Consider the following 20,549-nt stretch of genomic DNA (forward strand, 5'->3'; position numbering starts at 1 on the left):
AGTGCTTTATAGTTCCCAAGGTACACTCAAATCTGTTATTTCATTCGATTTGACTCTCACAATAACCTATAAGTAGATAGGGCAAATGTGCCATTTCAAAAATAAGAGAGCTGAGAAATTGTTGATTGCACAGGGTTTCACTTTTTTTTTTTTTTTTGGGCTGCTCCATGTGGCCTGTAGGATCTCAATTCCCTGACCAGGGATTGAACCCAGGCCATGGCAGTGAAAGTGCCAAATCCTAACCACTAGACCACCAGGGATCTCCCAGGTTTCACATTCTTAATTAAAGAATTAAGATCATGCTGTCAAGACAAGACTCAGAAATTATCAGGGAAATCTGAACCAGAGCCCTTCTTATTGCCCAGTCGTAAGTGAATATTATTTACCATATGATGGTACAGAAAATAAAGCTCCCTCTGTGGTTTGCAAAAAGATGACTGAGAGATGGAGTAACTTACCCAAAGGCACACAGCTAGTAAGTGTAGATCCTTGTTCTGAACACTCAGCCCAGATCTCTGCTCTTTTTTGACTATGCTCCCAGAAAAATGTTCCCACCCAGAAATTTTGTCTTCTAGACCCTTCCTAAGGTGCAGCTGTTACCACCTGGAGATTCTGAATCCTGCCTCTGGGTACTTGGCAGGATAGGTAAACAGCATTCTTGGAACCACCACACACCAGTCTTGCAAATACCCTCTTTCCATGGACAGGAGAGTTTAACTTAAGATAAATGCTGCCAGTGCCCATTCTTCCTTCATTCCGTCTCCTTTCTGAGTGTCTGCTTGGGAAAGTAGCTCTTATCAAACACAAGAGGGCTCATCATTTTGCTGTTTTTTCAAATCCTAAGTAAAGTGGATTTTTTGAAGTGTTTCAGGGTCCATATGACTTAAATTTAAGGTTTTAAAAATGTTCTCTATAATAAATTCAAACAATAACAGAAGTATATAAAGTAAAAAGAGATAGTATTTCCTTCTTATCCAACCTTCCAGAGGTAATCACCATTAATAGAATGGTGTATGCCTTTCTAGATTTTGTTCTTTGTTTATATATACATGTATTCACACGTGTGAGTGAGTGTGTGTGTGTATTTTCCACACTGTATTTTTTCTGAAACGTGCTTTTTTTCATCTAATATTACATCTTAGACATCTTTCCAAATCAATGCAGTTAGATTTATCTTTATTAAAAACAGTTGCATAGTATTTCATCAAATTGCAGGGTCATAAGGTGTATCCATTTTAAAAACAAGATGTTTTAAGTGAAGGACAACACATATTCTGGTGGGTGCATCTGGTTTTAGGCTGCAACTAAATGGCTTTGGGCAAATTTTTCATCTTCTCTGAGCCTCAGTTTCCTTATCTATAAAGTGAGGATAGAAGTACCTAATGTAGTTGTGAGGATTGAAACCATTCATTAATTTATCAAGCATTTGCTGAGGGCCTTCTACATACCAGGTAGTATTGGCTAATGTATTTGATGGTGTTCTATAAACTGGGAAGCTTTATGTAAGGAAGTTCACCATGAGAATAATCCAAAAAGAGATGTGGACTTATCTTTGTCTCTTCCCCACTCACCTTAGCGATGTCTCTGAGTCTCTGCTGGATAAGTGCCTCTATACCAACCACTCTCCTCATCCTGACATCTTGATACGGACTTCTGGGGAAGTGAGGCTCAGCGACTTTCTCCTCTGGCAGGTAGGTCGTTTCCAACCATTGTTCTGTTTGTGTCGAAACTGAAAACTGTGACTGCACCCACAAAACAGATTGGAGGGTCAGCTAAAATCCAGAGAAATGTCTCCAGGCTGTGCCTGGTAACTTTTGCTGTCCCTTCCTCATCTGTCCCTGGCTTTGTGAGCCTGTGTAGTTCTTGCTGTCTAAAATGCCCAGGGGAAAAATCAAGGCTATCCAGCTGTGGTGAAAGCTTTACTTGTACCTCTCTTCAAGGAACCGGACTTCTGCCTTAGGTCCCTGAGCATAAACTCCTGCCCTGGTAACCTGCCATGTCACCCAGCACCTCTGGGCTAGAACCTTGCCTTGCGTTTAATAATTTCTCGCCTTTAGAATAAAGGGCTGCATCTACCCAAGCACAGGCCACAGGAGATATAAACTGTATGCAAACTCTTTCTTCGGGGCCTGCCATTGCCTCTCAGCTCAGTTATCCCAGTGTAGGTAGTTCTCTAAAAGCCCATGTCCAAATAAGTTTGTCTTTGCTTGAAAATCTCCATCATCTGTTAACTTGGCCCCTGGGTAGCACTTGGCTGGGGGAAATCTTGTTCAAGGAGAGGCTGAAGGGAGAAACTCGGCTTGGAAGCAATTCCCATGGTAAAGTTCTGGAAATTTTAATGGACCATAGTCTTAAGAGTGAACTAACAAGATTTAGCTACTGAAGATACTTTTAGTCTTTGGCTATATTGAAAGCAGTATAATGTGCAGCTTGTGGTTTTATGGCCCATTCTGCTGGTCAGATTACGTCTGGAGAGTTTACTTCTGGGTACTGAGTTTTAAGAGATTGCACTGGTAAACTAGAGGACTTAGCAGAAGAGGCCAACCTGGATGGCAAGGAGTCTGAAGCTCATGTCCTATAAGGCAGGGGTCCCCAACCCCTGGGCCGCGGACCACTACCAGCCTGCGGCCTGTTAGAAACCGGGTCGCACAGCAGGAGGTGAGCAGCAGGCGAGCAAGCGGAGCTTCATCTGCCGCTCCCCATCGCTCGCATTCCCGCCTGAACCATCCATCCATCCCCCCACCCCACGCTGTCCATGGAAAAATTGTCTTCCACGAAACCGGTCCCTGGCACCAAAAAGGTTGGGGACCACTGCTATAAGGAATGAGTGAAGAATAATGGTCTGGAAAAGAGAAGAATGGTGATAGTTTATTCTCTTGGGGAAAAAATATTGAGTTCCTCCTTTGTGCCAGGAATATGGCAGTAACCAAGTTAGAAATAATCCCTACTATCATTTATTTATTTACTTACTTACTTATTTATGGCTGCGTTGGGTCTTCGTTGCTGTGCGTGGGCTTTCTCTAGTTGCCGCAAGCAGGGGCTACTCTTTGTTGCAGTGTGTGGGCTTCTCATTGTGGTGGCTTCTCTTGTTGCGGAGCACGGGCTCTAGGTGCGCGGGCTTCAGTAGCTGTGGCTCAAAGGCTCTAGAGCGCAGGCTCAGTAGTTGTGGCGCATGGGCTTAGTTGCTCCGAGGCATGTGGGATCTTCCCGGACCAGGGCTCGAACCCGTGTCTCCTGCATTGGCAGGCGGATTCTTAACCACTGCGCCACCAGGGAAACCCGATCCCTACTATTTTAAAACTTAGAGTTTGTTGGAAAAGACAAACTGAACAAGTCATTACAACCTTGGGAACAGATAACAGGCAGCTCTAAGCTAGCCTTCAAATATTTGAAAGAATGTCACTTTGAAGAAGAAATAAAGTTGTTCCAGAGAAAAGACCTGAGACCTTGGTAGGTGACATTGGTTTAACTTAATGAGCTATCTGACAGCTAAAGTTATCCCCCTTGAGGCACTGAATTCCTCACCACTAAAGGTGTCAAGCAGTGGCTGTCAAGAATGTTCCAAAAGGGAGTCCTATATCAGTGATTATTGTTAAAAGTTCACCCAGCTCTGTGCTCTGCTTTATGTATGTTATCTTGTTAAATTTTCACAGTACCTTAAAAACTAGTTATTCTTATCACCCAGTTTTACAGTTGAGGACACTGAGGCCCAGAGAAGTTAAGCAACTTGCCTGAGGTCAACTAGATGGTAAACGGTGGAGCCAGAATTCAAAGCCAGGCAGTCTGGCCCCAGAGCCCATGCTCTTAACCATTGTCCCACACTCTGCTACTTAAAAATAACAGTGGCAGCTACCATTTGTTCATTGCTGACTTTTATCAGACACTGTGTCTCCCAGATGACCTCTAAGGGCCAAGAGCCAATAACATAATCTAGATGTTATTTCATAGTCCTAAAATTGGCTTAGAAAAATCCTGGTGGAAATGTTGATCTAGTCTCGCTTTAGTTCTGCCTTGCTACAGGCAGGTGATTTTACTGCCTCAGATGACCCGTCCCCCTATTAGTGAGTGAATCCGGGCTGGCAGCAGCAGCTGCAGCTCAGGATGCCTGTCCAACCTCATCTCTGGGTGTGATCAGCCTGCTCTTTCTTTGGAGCCTGACCAGGGATATGTTCCAGTAACGTTATTAAACCATACTCTCTTCCTTCCCCACCTTTCCCAGACCTCCCACTCCTGCTTGGTGTTCCAGCCTGTTCTGTGGCCAGAATACACGTTTTGGAACCTCTGTGAGGCCATCCTGCAGTTCCAGATGAACCATAGCATGCTTCAGGTAAGAGTTCAGGGCTGGCCTGACTGGATGGAATGGAAGAAGAGGTTAGCATTGATTGACCACCCACGGCTATATATGTCAGGCACTTGCTAATAATCATGTTAAAGATAATGATGAGTAGCTACCACTTACTGAGTATTTACTATGTGTCAGGCACTGTGAACAGTTTATGTGCACTATCTCATTCAGTGTTCCCAAGAACCCAATGAGCTAGGTATTATTAGCCCCATTTGTGCAAATGAGTAAATCAGAATTATTTAGCTAAGGACACATAACCAGTAAAAGACGGAACTGGGATTCAAGTTATAAATCTTTAATCTCTTTACTATGGAAACCCAGGAAAGGCTTCTCAGAGAGGTTGGCCATTATTCCCTGAAGGAATTAGCCTAATAAAAGATTGTAGAAGTGGAAGTATACAAAATCCAAGACGCTTCCAGAGGGATTAAAAATGAAATAGCACTGTCTTTCTGTTGTATGAAACCGTGTTCTACCAAGACTTGAAGTTCTGCTTTCAGTTTTGATCACCAGATCTTGAAACAGGTTTCATTAGGAGGCAGAGTCACCTACGTCTGATTAGGACTCTTAGTAATAATGGCAGCGTGTGTGGTGGTGGCAGCTAACGTATTGAGGGTCTACTAAGGCACTTTGGTGTTTTCATGTAAGTTTTCTTATTTAACCCTTCCAGCAATCCAGCAGGCTTGGTGTCCTTGTTTTTCAGATACGGCAACAGAGGGGCAGGGTAACTGTCCCAAGGTCACAGAATTTTAAAATCAAAGCTGGTGCTGCTTCTTGAGTCTGGAGAGGTAATGGCCAGGAGGAAATAATGATGTAAGTCAGGGCTTTTCGGTCCCCTTGGCATCGCAGACTCCTTGGAGAAGCTAACGAAAGCCGCAGACCATTTCCCTAGAAAAATTGCAAAGATCACTCTAACACATGGCATTTTGCATAGAATTACATTAATCCCTGAAACACATAAACTGCTTCTGGGGGTTCACGTAACTCCCGAAATCGTTCCATGAATCCCAAGTCCAGAACTCCTGGAATAAGTCAATCAAATCATGACGGTTTGGTCATGTGCTTGATCATTTAGTCTCAGAATATGAGGAAATTGAAAAAGGAAGTTGAGTTCAAGTAAAAGGAAAAACAGCAAAGTCTCAATTGTCCACTGTCAGGAATGAATATCAGATTTTTCCGCATGACCAAGTCTCCCTCTAAGAACTAAAACATTTTTTAATCCTATTTTGATAGAAAACTTTCTGAAACAGGTCTTGTGCATAATTCATTAACACCTTCTGTATACCAGGCACTTGCTAATAATGATGATGATTAGAATAATCACATTCTAATGATGCTGATAACGATAATATGTTAGTAACTGCCATCTTGAAGTAACTTCACTGTGCAGGATGGCCTTGAAGGGTGGGACTCTTTCTCTAAGCTAGATTGTCTCAAAATACTTGGCTTTGGGATTTCTTATATATGGTCAATGGCTAATTTTGACAGCATCCCTTCTTCCCTTCTCTTCCTATTTCCAGTTTTAAATCAGCTACAGGCAAGGAAACCAGGCAACCAAGCTTGTTAGAGTTATGTCTGTAAAGTGAGAGTAAACTGGCCTTGCATGAAGCCCAGAGGATCTTGGTGCACGAGCTTTTGTGTATGGATATTCTTGTCTCTAAGTTGGCTGCTCAGAAGTCTTTTAGTAATTTCAGGTTTCTCAGATACTTTCCCACATGGCTATCGGAGGAATTACCTCAAGTTTCACTCATTTCATAAATGTCTATTACTGAGTACCTGGTCTGAGTCAGGCACTATGTTAGTATTAGGCACAAGAGAGTCAAGCAGTTAGTTGGCCAGACAAGATCCGTACCTTCATGGAGCTTATATTTTTACTTGAGGAGACAGATAATAAGTAAACAAGTATATACAATAATTTCAGATTGTAATAAGGCAATGAAGAAAACAGGGTGATATGCTAGAAAGTAATGAAGAGAGCAGGAGGTGCTGAATAAAGCAGTCAAGGAAGGCCTCTCTAAGGAGGTCTTTTTTAAGCCATTATATTAAAGATGAGAAGGAGCCAGATGGGTAAAAATCCAGGGGGAAAGAATTATTCTCTGCAGAGGGAGCAGCAAGGGCAAGGATACTAAAGTTATAAAGTTTAGGTCTTGGAAGAACAAAGAAAGAGGCCAGCACGCATGAGGGAGAAGGATGTGGGATGAGGCTGGGTAGGAGTCAGGCCTCTGATCACTGAGGGCCTTGTAGGCCCTGATGGCACATCTGAAGACTTCTGATCGGGGGAGTGACAGGATCTGATTTACATTTTGTAAAAATCACTCAGGATTTTCAGAGGGCAGGAGTCAGAGACCAAACTTCTACAGTAGTCCAGGTGGGAGAATGTGCCTTGAGGTGGGGTGGCAGCTGTAGAGAAGGGGAGGGCTGAGTGGACTGAGATGGAGGCAAAACAAAAGTTAAAACAGAAACAAATGAAACTAAGTTGATAATATAACCCCCAGAGAAAGGGATTAATTCCAGTTACCTGAACATAGTTCTCTGACTATACATTTTTAGTAGGATATATTCTAAGGATAATACAAACTGGAAAGCTAACTTAAACATTACTTAAGAGGTTTATTAGTGGTAATGTTGATGATGTAACTCTGAAACTCTTTTATGCATCTTGTAGGATAAAACAAATGAGTACAAATGTTAATGTTATTAGGAACCAAAACATTTAGGTTTTGGCCTGGGCAGCTGGGTAGATGGCTCTGCTGTTTCCTAGGATGGGGTGGAGCGTGTTTGAGGACAGCCATTAAGAGTTTCATTTGGTACCTGAGAATCATAATTTCAAACATTTATTGCGTTCTTACGTGTCAGGCATCCTTTTACTTAGATTCCATGTAGTTCTATAAGGTACATACTATTATTAATTGCCCCCATTTTTAGAGTGAGGAAACCAAAGTAATAGAGATATTGACTGCCCTGAACCTTTTTTCAGCAGACCTCATAGGGGTTTTGGCCAGATTTCCTCTACCCAGGAGCCCTCAAACTCTGTTTCTAGAAATCTTAGCACCTCAGCAGAAGCACTAAGCGTACAATCCAGACTGACAACATCCTGACCAGTTTGGCCTCAGACCAGAGAGCTGATCTTTCTAATATCTCCCTTGTATGTATCCTGTATCATCACTAAATTGGACTCTTCACAGTTCCTTGTTCCCATACCCTTTGGTATTCTGCCTCCACATCTGCGTTCTTGCCCCATCTCCCAAATTCCCATTGTTAAATTCTGAGCTGCTCTGTCTCTAAGCCCAGCCCAGTATGTCCCCATTCCCTGCAGGAAGCCAGGGCAGGGAGTTGGGTTCTTGATCTATAGTAGCTCACTGGGATGAAGGCAGCTGATGGATGCTAATGGAAACAGGAACTCAGCTACAAATTGTTGGAGGCTATACCTTGGTATCTGAAGGGACCATGGCAGTTTCCAGGTGGTCACCCATCCGTGTTACAGAATGGGGGCTGGCAAATGGAAGAAATCTTGACTATGACACAGTAGGACAGATACAAAATCAGGGCAAGGAAGGGGTGGGCAGCAGTACAGAGCCACTGATCCTCAGTTACAAGCTGCATGGATGGTAGGTCCATGGGGGGATCATTGACAGAGATGAGGAATAAGTGTTCGGTCCACTTAATCTGTAATGATATAGAGGGAGAATATACATATTCCCACTAAACTTCCTTTGATGCATTTGTCAGAGGTTAAACGCCAGGGTGGAACAATCAACCATTTTATTTCTAGTGCTCTTCAGGTAGTCACTATCTTCTTCTCAAGAGAAGTTTAAAACTTCAGCTATTGTCTCAGACATTCCTGACTTTGAGTCATGGCACTGCCTTCTAGCTGTGTGACTGACTGGGCAATTACTTAACCCTTCAGAGAATCACTTTTCTCATCTGTAAAATGAGAGGAGTAATGATAATAATAATACCTGCCTCACAGGTTTGTGATAAGTCTTCAGTAAGCTAATACACTAAAAGCGCTGGAACAGAGTTCATTTTCAGAGACTGGTGGCCTATATCGTTCACCATGTATGTCTCTGGGCTCTTCAGACTTCATCTGTCTCCAGAAAAACCACGGACACTTAGCACCCCGCTCATCCCATCACCAGTACAGTTCCCTTAGCAGGGAGACTCTGGGTGCTCGTCAAAACATCATGTTTCCAGCAAGAGGTACTGTCTCTAACAACCCTCAGAAATGCACCCCCCATGCTACTGACCTGGGCATATTGATTGTGGCAAATGGGAACTTATGGGAAGACTTGTCATTAGCTAATGAATGTTTTGAAACCCAAGACCTGAATCCTCTCCATGCCCCAGTGAGGTCAGAGGACTTGAGGGTTTATATACTGGAGGGGCTATTACTTTTTTTTTTTGGGGGGCTATTACATCTTGTTCCCTAATTCGGCTGAGGAGAGAACAAGAGCAGAGAGGCTTGATGCCCAGGAGAGATTTATATTAATAGGTTAGGGCCCCATTTCTCAAAACGAGCTCCTTGGAGCCCTTACACCAAGACCACATAAGGTCTGCATAAGAAGTGTCTAAGGTAATTATTAACGCCCTCTCCCCTGATTGGTCATTATACAGGGAGAGTAGACAGTATGGTCAGGGAGAGAGAAATTGACTATTAGGACTTCCATTAGCCTAGATTTTCAGAGGCTGAGTACCTGAGAAGAACTTACAACACCTTTGAGATAGGGAGGTAGATCCAGACCATGTGGAGGTTGCACAGAGGCGCCCAGATGCAGGCCACTGGTTCCCCACTCCACCCCTAGAAAGTACAGCTTATCCAGAGGCACGAAACACATTTCCCAAAGATCTTTCAAGAAGTTATGTTAGTGGAGAAACCAAGGGAACTTCAACCCACTGTGTGACCTAGGCCAAGCCCCTCCGCACCTCAGCCTTGGTGTCCTTGTCTGTACAATGAGAAGGCTAGAGCTGATGGTCTTTACGAGCTCCCCTGACTCTGTCGTCCTAACAGTGAATCGCTGATTCCTGGCAAATTAGGGGCCAGGATCTGCTTGGCTGCAGCCTCCCTGCTCAGCACTCAGTCTAGGGCTGCCATTTGGAAAAAGCCTGAGCCTCATGGAGCAATTTTAACCAGCTCCGCATTTCCTCCTTCTGTGGCTCAGTGCCCTCATCCTTTCTGTTCAGCCAGGACTTAGCCTACTTAGCCCTAGCCACAAGCAGTGGTGACAGAAGAAGGGCTAACTGTTAATAATAGCCAGGCACCAGATTGGGCACTTATCTCATTTTTCCTCAAACCACCCAGTGAGATGGACACTATCATCCCCATTTTGCAGATGAAGAAATAGGCTTGGAGAGGTGAGGGAGTCCTCTGGACAGAAATTTCTCAAACCTCATTATTCCAGGCAGACTCACACTGGCCTGATCACGCTCTTTGATTTCCTGAGTCTTTGCCCATTATTCCCCCGCCTGATATTCTCCTCCCCCACTACACTCTACCTTTATCTGAATCTTCCCTATTGGTTAAAGCTCAGCTCAGATTCTGCCTGCCCATGAGATTTCACTGTCCCCTTGAACTTCATCAACCACAGTTTCTTTCCTCCGAACTGCATGGCCCTTTCTCTTACCTCCATGATGATCCTTACCACATTCCACCTTGTATTATGGTATTTGGGTGCATCTCTGTGTCCTACTCAGCCTGTAAGCACATGGATCGCGGTGACTACGTCCTGTGCATTTCCATACCCCCAATAAAGTCTTGTATGTAGGACCCAGGGTTCCTCCTGACTAAGGCCAGGAAGAAGCCCTTCTAACAAGATGAAGACCCTTAGCAGCAACTTTTTAAGCTTGTTTTAGTCTTCATAGCTCCATATGGGAGTTCGTTATCATAGCAGAAGAGTACCCTTGAATGCCTTGGATCTTTCAGCAGCCTGGAGGGGGGATTTTCCAGATTTTTCATTTGTCATCTTTATTCATGCAGTAAGTCTTTATTGCTGAGAGACCCTAGCAAATCACTTCCCTACACTGAACCTCCATGTCTGTCTCCAGCAGATAGAAAGTACCTCCCTAGCTCTTTTGGGAGGGTCAAGTGAGACAACAGATGAAGTGCTTGTGTACATGTAAGATATTCCTTAAAGGATTAAAACAAAGCAATCCAGGTGTTCACAGGCTGAGTAGGACACAGACAGGTACCCAGATACCACAGTACAAGGTAGAATATGGTAAGGGTCACAAAGGGTATAGGATACCAAATCGGCAGCAAAATGGGAGTTTCTCACACATGGAATAGGTTCGGCAGGAGGGACTCTGGTGCTAAGGTTCTGCAGCCTGTTAGAGTGGCAGGAGCAGAGAGCATCAGTGAGGCACAGCAAGGCCTTGGTTCTGCTCCAAAAGGGTTTTCCCCTTCTGTGCCAGGAGCATCCTCCGTGTCCTCCTGGGATCATACGGTCAGTGTACTGAGCACTTCACACGTACAGGGTGCCCCAAGTGCCAGAAAGGAAAAGCCACAGTCTCTGTCCTCTAGGAGTTTATGGTTTGTCTGAAGACACACAGGGTATGAGAAGTGCTGCCAAGGAATATAATCACTTACCTGGTGTCAGAACTGGTTCCAGGAGCCTGAGGGCTCCACTGAGCCTTCAGGGGTTCATTTTTCTAACAGAAAATGTGGACTGTGGACACTAGTGCCTATTCTAGAGGCAGGATGAAGTAAGTGGCTTAAGAAAGCTGAACCTGCTTCTCATAATGTTCACAGGAGGGTCATTTGCTGGGCGAGTCAGCCTGGTCTCCATATGAGAGGCAGTTCTGGATCCAAAGTCTGAAAGATAACTTTAGGGAGTTGGGAGGATGGCACCCTTAGCGTGACCTGGGAAACCAAAGAAATGACCCACTGGATATGCCCCAGGCAGGAATAGAACCTTCCTTGCATCAGAGAATAGGCAGTAATAACTTGTAAAATTGCTGTTTCTGTTTGAGAGCCTGCTAATATGCTGGAGGGGTTTTGCATATATTATCTCTAATCCTTAAAACCACTCTTCAAGGTAGGCACAACCCCCGCTTTACAGATGAAGAAGTGAGGTTAGGAGAGGATTTGCCCAAAGCCACAAAGCTAGGTGGTGGGGGAACCAGAAGTCACACCCACATTTGTCTTGTTCCCTTCCAAGTGCAAACCTGAGAAGAATTTCAAGAAATATAGAAACTCCCACCCAAAACAAACCAAGATGGATCCAGAACTGCCACTGCCCTGCCTATACAACATGGGCACCACCCATTGCACACCTACTCCCAGATCTTTCCAAATCTGCTACAGACTTCCCACTGTTCCACTTAACTTGGCCTGTCCTGTGCCCCACCCCTACCTCCTCCATCCCAATTCCACCCACGCCTAAAAATGATCTCCCCACCCCAATCCCCACTTTTCTCTAGCAGAAGGCCCGAGACATGTATGCAGAGGATCGGAAGAGGCAGCAGCTGGAGAGGGACCAGGCTGCAGTGACAGAACAGCTGCTGCAAGAGGGGCTCCAGGCCAGTGGGGACGCCCAGCTCCGACGGACACGCTTGCACAAACTCTCAGCCAGACGAGAAGAGCGGGTCCAAGGCTTCCTGCAGGCCTTAGAACTCAAGCGGGCTGACTGGCTGGCACGTCTGGGCACTGCATCAGCCTGAGTGAGGCTGGCCTCCTGCCACTTTGCCCTGCCCTCTGCCTCTAGGGCCCCACTCCCCTTTCTTTTCTTGGTGAAAGGTACCTCCCTCCTGATGATGAATTGTGTTTCCTTTGCTCGGCAAGGGAGCCCCAGAGGCCAGGTTTGCTGGCCATAGATATCTTTGGGCTGCCTGGGACAGTGCCCCTGGTGAGGGTTGAGGGTGAGAGTCTCTCACAAGTACACTAAACCCAAACTCTGATCCAGGTCAAACTCTGATCACGAATAGGTTCGGAGAGCAGAGGGCCCCAGCCCTTCCATCTTTGCCACCTCTACCTGTACTCCTAGGTGCACTGTCTTTTTCCACCAGCACATCCTTCAACACAAAGAATTTCGGGGAAGAGGTCTCCCCAGAACCTTAGCCCTTTACCCATCCATCTTAGTCTTCACAAAAGATGTGGACCCACCTTGGATCTGCTGGTAAATAGCTAATAGGCAGCCAGCGTTATTTAGGCAAGGAAGGGGAGGGAGAGACAGAAAGAAAATTTGCCCATCTGCTGCTCCTCCCCCTTGGCTCTCCACCTGGGATTTGCTATTGAATCTCTACCCCCTCCCACCACACAGTGCTGACTGCTCACTGAAAGCAGCGCCCCCAATGGTGCACGGAAGCCAGGCGGGTGATTACAATCCAATTACCTATTGTCGACTCAGCCCACACAAGCTTTTCTCCTCCTCTTGCAGGGCATGGGGCCAGGCTCCACTCCCCAGTGAGACCGGTCCCCTCCATGGCTACAGGGTAACAGAAGACCTATAGGCCCTGGTGAATCTAATCCAGCACAGGCCACCTTCCCTGGATCACATCAGGACCAAGAGCACAGAAACAAGCACTTCTCCCAACTGACTGCCTCCTGCCCTCAGCATCTCGGACTCTGCTTCCCACCTCTACAGCCTTTGAGGCTTTTCTCAGCTTTTGACCTGGCCCCCTAAGTAGACCGTGAGACGATTTATTCCCAGCATGGCAGAGTCTCAGTTTGTGAGGGCCAAGGTTGCCCAGCAGGGAGAAGAGGGCCGAGTCAAGGGCTGTGTCCTTTTCCTTACCTCTCCCTGCCAGGCCTCGCTGCAGAGCTGCTGAGAGGATTAGTGCCTTTGAAGAGCTGTCTGAGCAGCTCTGTGCTTCAGGTGCCCCAGAGCAGCAAGCACCAGCGAGTAATACCAACCAAAGGCTACTCTGTTTAGTCTTCCCGTTTTACTTTCTGCACAGTTTCCCAGCACCTCCCTCTAGGGGAGAGGTAGGATCTTGCAAGCAGTGCTAAGAGCATATTCTTTAAAACCTCTAACTTCCCTATACTCCAGTCTCCTCCCCTTTCTGTGCCTGGATACCTGGCACAAGAGACCTTTTGGCCATCATCCCTGCTCCCAGAATCAAGCATAAATGCCCGGCACTGCGATTGAGAAGCCAATCAATGCACCCTTTGGCAAGTCCCCCACTCACACACCTGGCACTCCCCACTACCAATCCCTGGCACAGGGTTCCCAGAGAGCAGGTGCTGTACATTTTCCAGCTTTACAATGGGGCTGTTGACAGCCTTAATTAGGGAGGCATGAATTATGCGGCTATAATGCAGAGCCCTGCAATTAAGGCGGGAATGAGGGGCTGGAAGCAGCAAATGGAATCTGCCCTGTGAGCATGGTTGTTGAGTCCTGCCTCCTTTCTGGGTCTGACTTTCCCTAACTATGATTGGGGTACAGCAGAGGTGATTAATGGGGCTGATATCTTTGGCCTGAGGTCCTGTATTCTGGGAAAGGTACACAGTGGGGAGGGGTGAGGAGTGGCTGCCTCAGGAGGCAGTGTAAGGGGTGGAAAGAGAAGGCCGAGGGATCGCTGCTGCTCAGGAACAAGAACTGCAAATAGTTGATATGAACTCTCAGTGATTGCTTTCTACCGGTGTGATTTGTACAAACCAGCTCAACCCTTGCCTCAAGAAACTCGGTGAGACCTATTTAAATGTCCTCCCACCTGTGAGCCAACCCCCCCAGTTGAGGATATTTATCGTGTTGAGTTCTCTAGGGTGTCAAATAGAATTTTAAAAATTCTTTTAGATGTAAAACTTGTTTGCGAACAGTGCAACAGAAGATCATGTTTTGCTGCAGCAATTGTCTACCTCCCTCAGGTGCACTTGGCTACCTCCAGGATCCCTAGCTTTGGGGGCGGGGGGGGGGAGCCACTTGAAGAGCCCTTTTTCCATTGCAACACCTGTACCTCTACTTGTTTCCTAATGCCCGGACGCTTTCCTCCACCCTCCTTTTCCCTCGCGCAAGTGAAAGGAAGCCAGCCAGCCTGCCAGTGAGGAAGGAGGGATTTCGCCAGCTGCGTCTGCAGCGCCCAGGGTTGGTGGCTGCATCGGGTGGGGGCAGCTGAGCTTCATGTCTCCGAAGCGGGTGAAGCTTAGAGGGAGGGGAGTGCTAGTAGGCCTTCTTGGCGCCACTCTCTGTCATTCGGTGGCGGGGTTCTGAGGTCCAGGAATACAAGGACCTAAGAGAGCCAGCCACCCGACAGGCTTTGGGGGGGCTTCGTTGGTGTTTGGGGAGGCGGCTGAGCAACGGGTGCTGAAAGGACAGCTCCTACCTGCCCCACTGCACCCGAAAGGCACCTCTGCGTGTAAAGTCTACCCCTGGAACCCCTACCCCACCTCGAGTGGACCGCCTTCCAGGTGAGGTGCCCGAGAGGCGTCCTCCGAGTGGCAGCCTGGAAGGATGCACGTCCGGCTGCACCGAGCTGGCTTCCCCGCTCTTTCCCCACTTCAGCGTCAGCCTTGGCCCTGGGAACTGCAGCCTGTGCCTCCAAGCCGCGCGCTTCCTCCCGCCTCCGGCGGAGAAGGGCAGTGCGGCCAGGCCTAGCAAACCCTTCTTCTGGGGCCCCCAGCGGGAACAGGAAGGAAAGCGGCTGAGATGCGCCCTAAGTGTCGCATGGCTTGGAGAAGTGGGTAGCTCGGTTGCATAAGGTGGAAGGAACTTGGTAGTTTGCAAAAGCCAGCTCTTGGCGGGAGCCGAAACCCAGAACCCGCCGAGTCGCACCACTCTCCCTCATTTATTGCCCTCGACGCGCGCCTCCCCCACTGCGCCCCCACCCCCTAGGCGCGCCGCCGTCTCCCGCGCCCTCCCCCCCATACCCCCCTCCTCACTCCCTCCAGAGGAGGTGAGTTTAAACCCCGCCCACGTGACCCCAGCTGGGCCAATGAGCGGCGGCGGGAGGTGAAATCCGGTTCTAACCGGTCCGGGGCTCCCAGCGCTATAAAAACTTTATAAACCCCCCCGGAGCCCGAGCAGTGTGAAGAAGAGGCGAGAGCGACCCCTGGACTGGCCAAAGCCGCGCGCCACTGCATCCCCGTGTCCAGCGCCTACGTCCCGCCGCCGTCGCCACCATGCCCAAGAGAAAGGTACGTGGCGCGAGGGCCCCAGGCGCTGGGCCGCCGCCGCCGCCACCACCACCGCCACCACCACCACCACCACCACCAATGCAGCAGCCGCCGCCGCTTCCCCGGCTTTGGGAAGCGCGAATCACCGGCGAGCTGGAGCAGGCTCAGCCCCCCGGCGCGGTAGCTCGAGGCGGTGTCAGGCGGCCCCGGGCTAACCCTGCGCGGCTTGGCTGCCCGCGGGCGCCAGAGGCCATATTGGAGGAGCGGCGGCCGCGGCGGGAGGAGCCATGTTGGCGGCTGTTTATCCCGCTCCCCTTGGGCTCGACGTGCCCGCCCCGCGCCCCCTCCCCCCACCGCTAGGCCCCCCCCCCCTCCTTTCCCCGCGGGCGGGCAATTCAAACCCGAAAAGGCGGGAAGGCGGCATTCGGGGTTGGCGGGCGGGGGAACGCGCTGCCGCCAAAAAACCGCCGCCGTGAGGGGGCGGCGCCCTCTTCCCTGGGGGCGGGACTTCGCAGTGTGGCCCCACCTCCACCGCGCGCCGCCCACGGCCCCCGCGCACGAGACTCGCCCCGGTGCGCGCCGCTGCCGCCCACGAGTTCCCCCGGCTGCGTGCACCTCCCGTCTCCCGCCCTCGACGGCTGCCATGGCAACGGCGCTCGGGCCCCGCCTCCGGAGGGGTTTGTTTGCTCCTTGTGCAGCTGTTGCTTCTGCCTGGCGCGGCGGCGCGGGTTGCACTTCGCGCGCCTCGCTCCAGCTTTGCGCGCGCTTCGCGGGGCCCCGCCGTCCCTGCGCGCTATGAGCCACACCGGGTGTGAAGCTGACACTTACGAGCGTTCCTAGAGCTTTCTGAGCACTTCGGGGATTTGCATAGGAGCTGGGGATGCCACAAACTGAGGATTTGTATGTCCTAGGAAAGTTGTGTACAAGATTGCCTTCGATTTTTTTTTCCCCCCTTTAGGACTTTGTTAAGTTTACTGAATCATTAACTGCTTCAGAAGCTGCAACTTTCTTAGCCTTTGCTTGTTTTTTATAGGCTGAAGGGGATGCTAAAGGAGATAAAACCAAGGTGAAGGATGAAGTAAGTCTTATTCTCACTGCTTTTGGAGTCTCACAAAGCCTTGGGCTCCTTTAGTGGTAATTAGCCATATTCATAGTCCTGAATTTGCCTCAGTAAGCTCTTTTTACTTCCTATAGTCTAGAAGAGTTTAGCTCCAAAACTTTTTTGTTTTTAAGTGGTTCAACTGTCCTATTTGTAACTTTCTTTATTTTTTTTTTAAATAGCCACAGAGAAGATCTGCCAGGTTATCTGCTGTAAGTGTGTGTGCTTTTAAATTTTCATATTATTCCCTGAAACTAAAAAGCATTGAAAAACGATTCCCTTTGCTTCCCATGAATTACGGTCAGTGGCTGGTATTGAATGACTTACTCTGCTATGGACTCTTGCCCATTTGGAATTTGCTGGTTCTGAAATTGTGATGGCTGTAGCCAAAGTGGGACACTTCCAAGTGTTACTTGAGTGGGTTTCTGAAGATATGAAGTTCTAATGGAAAGCCCGCCACAAACTTTACAAAGTAGGAGAAACTTCTATGCCAGTGGTGCTGTGGTTTGGTTGTGGGTTGTTTTCTTTGGTCCATTGTACTAATGTTCTCTGCTTCCCTTTTCTTCCCCAAATAAAAGAAACCTGCTCCTCCAAAGCCAGAGCCCAAGCCTAAAAAGGCCCCTGCAAAGGTGAGTAGGACAGTGAGACAAACATGCGTCTAGGATTTACATAAAAGCCTGAACAGTTTCCCATGTTGCTGACAGGGAGACCTGCTATATAACAACTTCATCTGTTGACACAAAGTTGAGATTTGACAAAGTTAATAGGACTGGTCTTTAACCAAGAACTCTGTCTTCAATTTACAGTAAACTGTACACTTGGGTATTAAACAAGTGCAAGTGTTTAAGCTGTCTTATTCTATTATTTACACTCAGATAAAGAATTCCGTGTATTGAAGACCACAATTTGGCCTTGTTTTTGTGAATGGGGGAGGGTATATAGTTTATGTGTGTATCTTATATTTGATAAACAATCCTACTTGTGCAGAGCTTTTGTAGACTTGTATCCCGATGACATGAAATGAGGAGAAACAGCTTTTTTCCCCCCATCTCCCCATTTTAGAAGGGAGAGAAGGTACCCAAAGGGAAAAAGGGGAAAGCTGATGCTGGCAAGGATGGGAATAACCCTGCAGAAAACGGAGATGCCAAAACAGACCAGGTACAACTATTTTCACTTTATGTTAAGTCTGCCCATTCAATCAGTTAATGATCCCAAAAGCTTTTATGGCCTTTTTCTTGCATCTGTATCACTCCAAGTGTGCCTTTTAGTCTGGAGTTTGCTTGTGTTTTTTTTTTTCTGTGAGTTTAATCTGGATTCTTGAAGTCTCTGCTGTCCAATAAAGAGAGCTGTGGTATGAGCCTTGTCCTGTCCTTAGGTGTTGCACTCATGCTACACCATGGTTTTCAAGTTGGGAATAACCTCAGATCTTGTAATACTGGTGTGCCCCCTTCCCCAATTTTACAGTAAAGTCCAGAGGGGAAGTGACTTAGCAAAGTTACCTGCCAAGTCATTTTCAAAAGAAGTACTGAGTCTCAGTGTCAAAGTGCCTAAAACCTGAACTTTGGCCTGGGAGCAAAGAAATGGTATAAATGAAATATGAATGAAGATCGTTTCCACGTCTACATATTGTATTCATCTGTCTGTTTTTCTTCTAGGCACAGAAAGCTGAAGGTGCTGGAGATGCCAAGTGAAGTGTGCATTTTTGATAACTGTGTACTTCTGGTGACTGTACAGTTTGAAATACTATTTTTTATCAAGTTTTATAAAAATGCAGAATTTTGTTTTACTTTTTTTTTTTTAAGCTATGTTGTTAGCATACAGAACACTTCATTGTTGTTTTTTGGGGGAAGAGCACATGTCACTAATAGATTGTCTCTGCAGCTGGATTGATGTGGGAAAAAAACACCTTTCCCTTCTGGTTTTGAGAGACTTCCTCTTGGTTCCCAGGAAGGAGGGGTTCCTTGATGTTGACACACAGTAGCCACTTTGGCACAAACGCCTTGTGGTGTGGAAAAACTAAAATTAGTTTTTATGTCCTCTTCTCCCTCTCCACCTTCAGCATAGACTTGACTCCCTTAAACCCAGAGACCTGTTGGAACCTGACCCCCCAAAATTGGTTACCAGTATGTCAGGCAATCTTGACTTTGCATTGTCACCAATGAGATGGCGTCCCTCAAAAGAGCAGCGGTTCCTTTTTTAGATTGTGGATCTTCAGATTGATACTTTCGCCATTTTCATTTCCATTTCCTGAAAGTCAGGGTCGGCTTGTGAAAAGTTGTTAAACAACATACTAAATGTGAAATGTCAGCCCTCACTCTAAACTTTCCCTGTTCAGAGCATCACATGAAGACTTCATTGGGTTTTATAGTGGCTTTCTGATTTTGGTAGTCCATTGCAAAAGGGAGTTTGAAAGTTGTTGTATACTGTTAACGATTGTCTGCCCATGTCCTGCCTGAAATACCATGATTGTTTATGAAAAGTATCTTTAATAAAGCTGGATACAGTTTGACTTGGAATGCTGCCTCTAATCTTTTCCCAGGAGTGGGGGAGCCTGGTTTCTCCAAGTCTCTTGGGACAGGGTGCATTCTGGTGTGAGGTGTAGAGGTTCCGTGCACAGTCAGTCTTTATGGTCCATCTGTAGAACACAGTGCTATTGGGAAAGATCCCAGGAGTAGACTGGTGGTGAGAGGCTGGGAGCAGAGAAGTGGTTTCTGTACTTGGTTGTGTAGCACTACCTGAAGTGTATTTTTAAATGCAGGTATTTGGTAGATCTGAGGTTTTGGCCTGGCAGCTGATAGTAAAAGAGCCTTTCCACTTCATTCACATTTAAAATCTCTGTAGAATTGGCAAGTTAATAGATACGGCTATATAGTCCTTGTGCGAGAAGAAAATGCCTCTGTGTCTACACAGTTGGCCATAAGATGTGTAAGGCAGATGGCACCCTGCTGTTGAGCAGACCTGCAAGTCTTCTGTGAATTGATTAAATTCTTGTCCTTGCTGGTAAACTGCTCTAGCTCCAAAAGCAAAGATGTTAATGGGGACTTTGCTGATTGCCTTATTCTGGAGACGCTGCAGAGAACCCCTTTCCTCTAGGGAAATAGCAAGAAGTTATCTGTTAGGAAATAGAACTTGTAATAAATTGATGCTTGCAATTTGAATTTGCTTTCATGGGTCACCTCTGTTGTTTGAGAGGAATAAAGTAAATTGGAGGCTATTTTTAAAAAAATCTTACGTTGCTTTGTTTATGCCTTTAGTCAAAACGGTAGAGCTTTCATATCAGTTAAGCTCTTCATTGATAAGTTTTCTGTGTATTATCTCTGATCTTCAGTTTTGAGACAAAACTTTGAGTTTTGTGTAATGCAGTTGTGTAATGTTGTGTAATGCAGTTGTGTAAAGTGTTTAACACCCTTTTTACCGATGAGGAAACGGCTCAGATGAAGAGACTTGTTCAAGGTTATGTGTACATCTAAAGAGAAGCGGTTATGAGTACATCTAATGAGTAGCAAAGTCCTGGTTCAAACCCCCAACTTCAGTCAAGAATAATTTCTGAGTTCGACTTTTAAGGGGCACCTTTTAGATAAAGTAAAGTTTGCCCACTTAGGCAATTTCCAGGCATTTGCTTCCATTATTGCTGAAATAGTTCTAGGATGTAGGTTGTTAATTTTTATTCCGGGATGGTGTCATCTTCCAGAGTGGAGCCTGATACAGCTGTTAGGAGTAGGGGTATGGCAACTTGTTACGTGCACAGAAGTTGCAGGATTTGAGGAAAGCCACAGTTGGGGTTATCTCATCAGTATTTGTTAAGAGTTCAGGTTGTCAAGACGTGTTGAGCCATGGACCATGCTAGAAGTTTGGCCAGATGCTCTCCTTTAATCTTTGGGTCAATCCTGTGTAGGTATTACCCCCATTTGATAGCTAAGAAACAGACTCAGATATGAAGTGACTGACTTGGGTTATACTCAGTAGTAACCATTTTTTTGTGTTACCTAGAAATTAGGATGAGGAGAGTGAACTTGAACTTTTTTTTCCTTCCCAGAAAATATTTGCTGATTTGACTGGCT

The 20,549-nt window shown here is 46.8% G+C and overlaps 1 protein-coding gene across 4 annotated transcripts in view; it reads left to right on the forward strand.

Annotated features, from left to right (window-relative positions):
* Positions 1–19,004, forward strand: part of DHDDS (dehydrodolichyl diphosphate synthase subunit) — a 32,406-nt gene extending 13,402 nt beyond the window's left edge. The window contains exons 7-15 of one of the 4 annotated variants that reach the window (XM_068539217.1): positions 1,577–1,691; positions 4,220–4,327; positions 11,759–11,998; positions 12,715–15,410; positions 16,423–16,467; positions 16,671–16,700; positions 17,067–17,117; positions 17,551–17,646; positions 18,144–19,004. In XM_068539217.1, the coding sequence (XP_068395318.1) occupies positions 1,577–1,691; positions 4,220–4,327; positions 11,759–11,998 (463 nt within the window). In that variant the 3' untranslated portion in view covers positions 12,715–15,410; positions 16,423–16,467; positions 16,671–16,700; ... (1 more) ...; positions 17,551–17,646; positions 18,144–19,004. Of the gene's footprint in view, positions 1–1,576; positions 1,692–4,219; positions 4,328–5,045; positions 6,024–11,758; positions 15,411–16,422; positions 16,468–16,670; positions 16,701–17,066; positions 17,118–17,550; positions 17,647–18,143 lie in introns of those variants that run through there. The other 3 variants (XM_068539218.1, XM_068539216.1, XM_068539219.1) reach the window with 3 other exon arrangements.
* The last annotated feature ends 1,545 nt before the right edge of the window (positions 19,005–20,549 follow it).

Source organism: Eschrichtius robustus, chromosome 3 (assembly GCF_028021215.1).
Source record: "Eschrichtius robustus isolate mEscRob2 chromosome 3, mEscRob2.pri, whole genome shotgun sequence".
Taxonomy (NCBI): Eukaryota; Metazoa; Chordata; class Mammalia; order Artiodactyla; family Eschrichtiidae; genus Eschrichtius; species Eschrichtius robustus.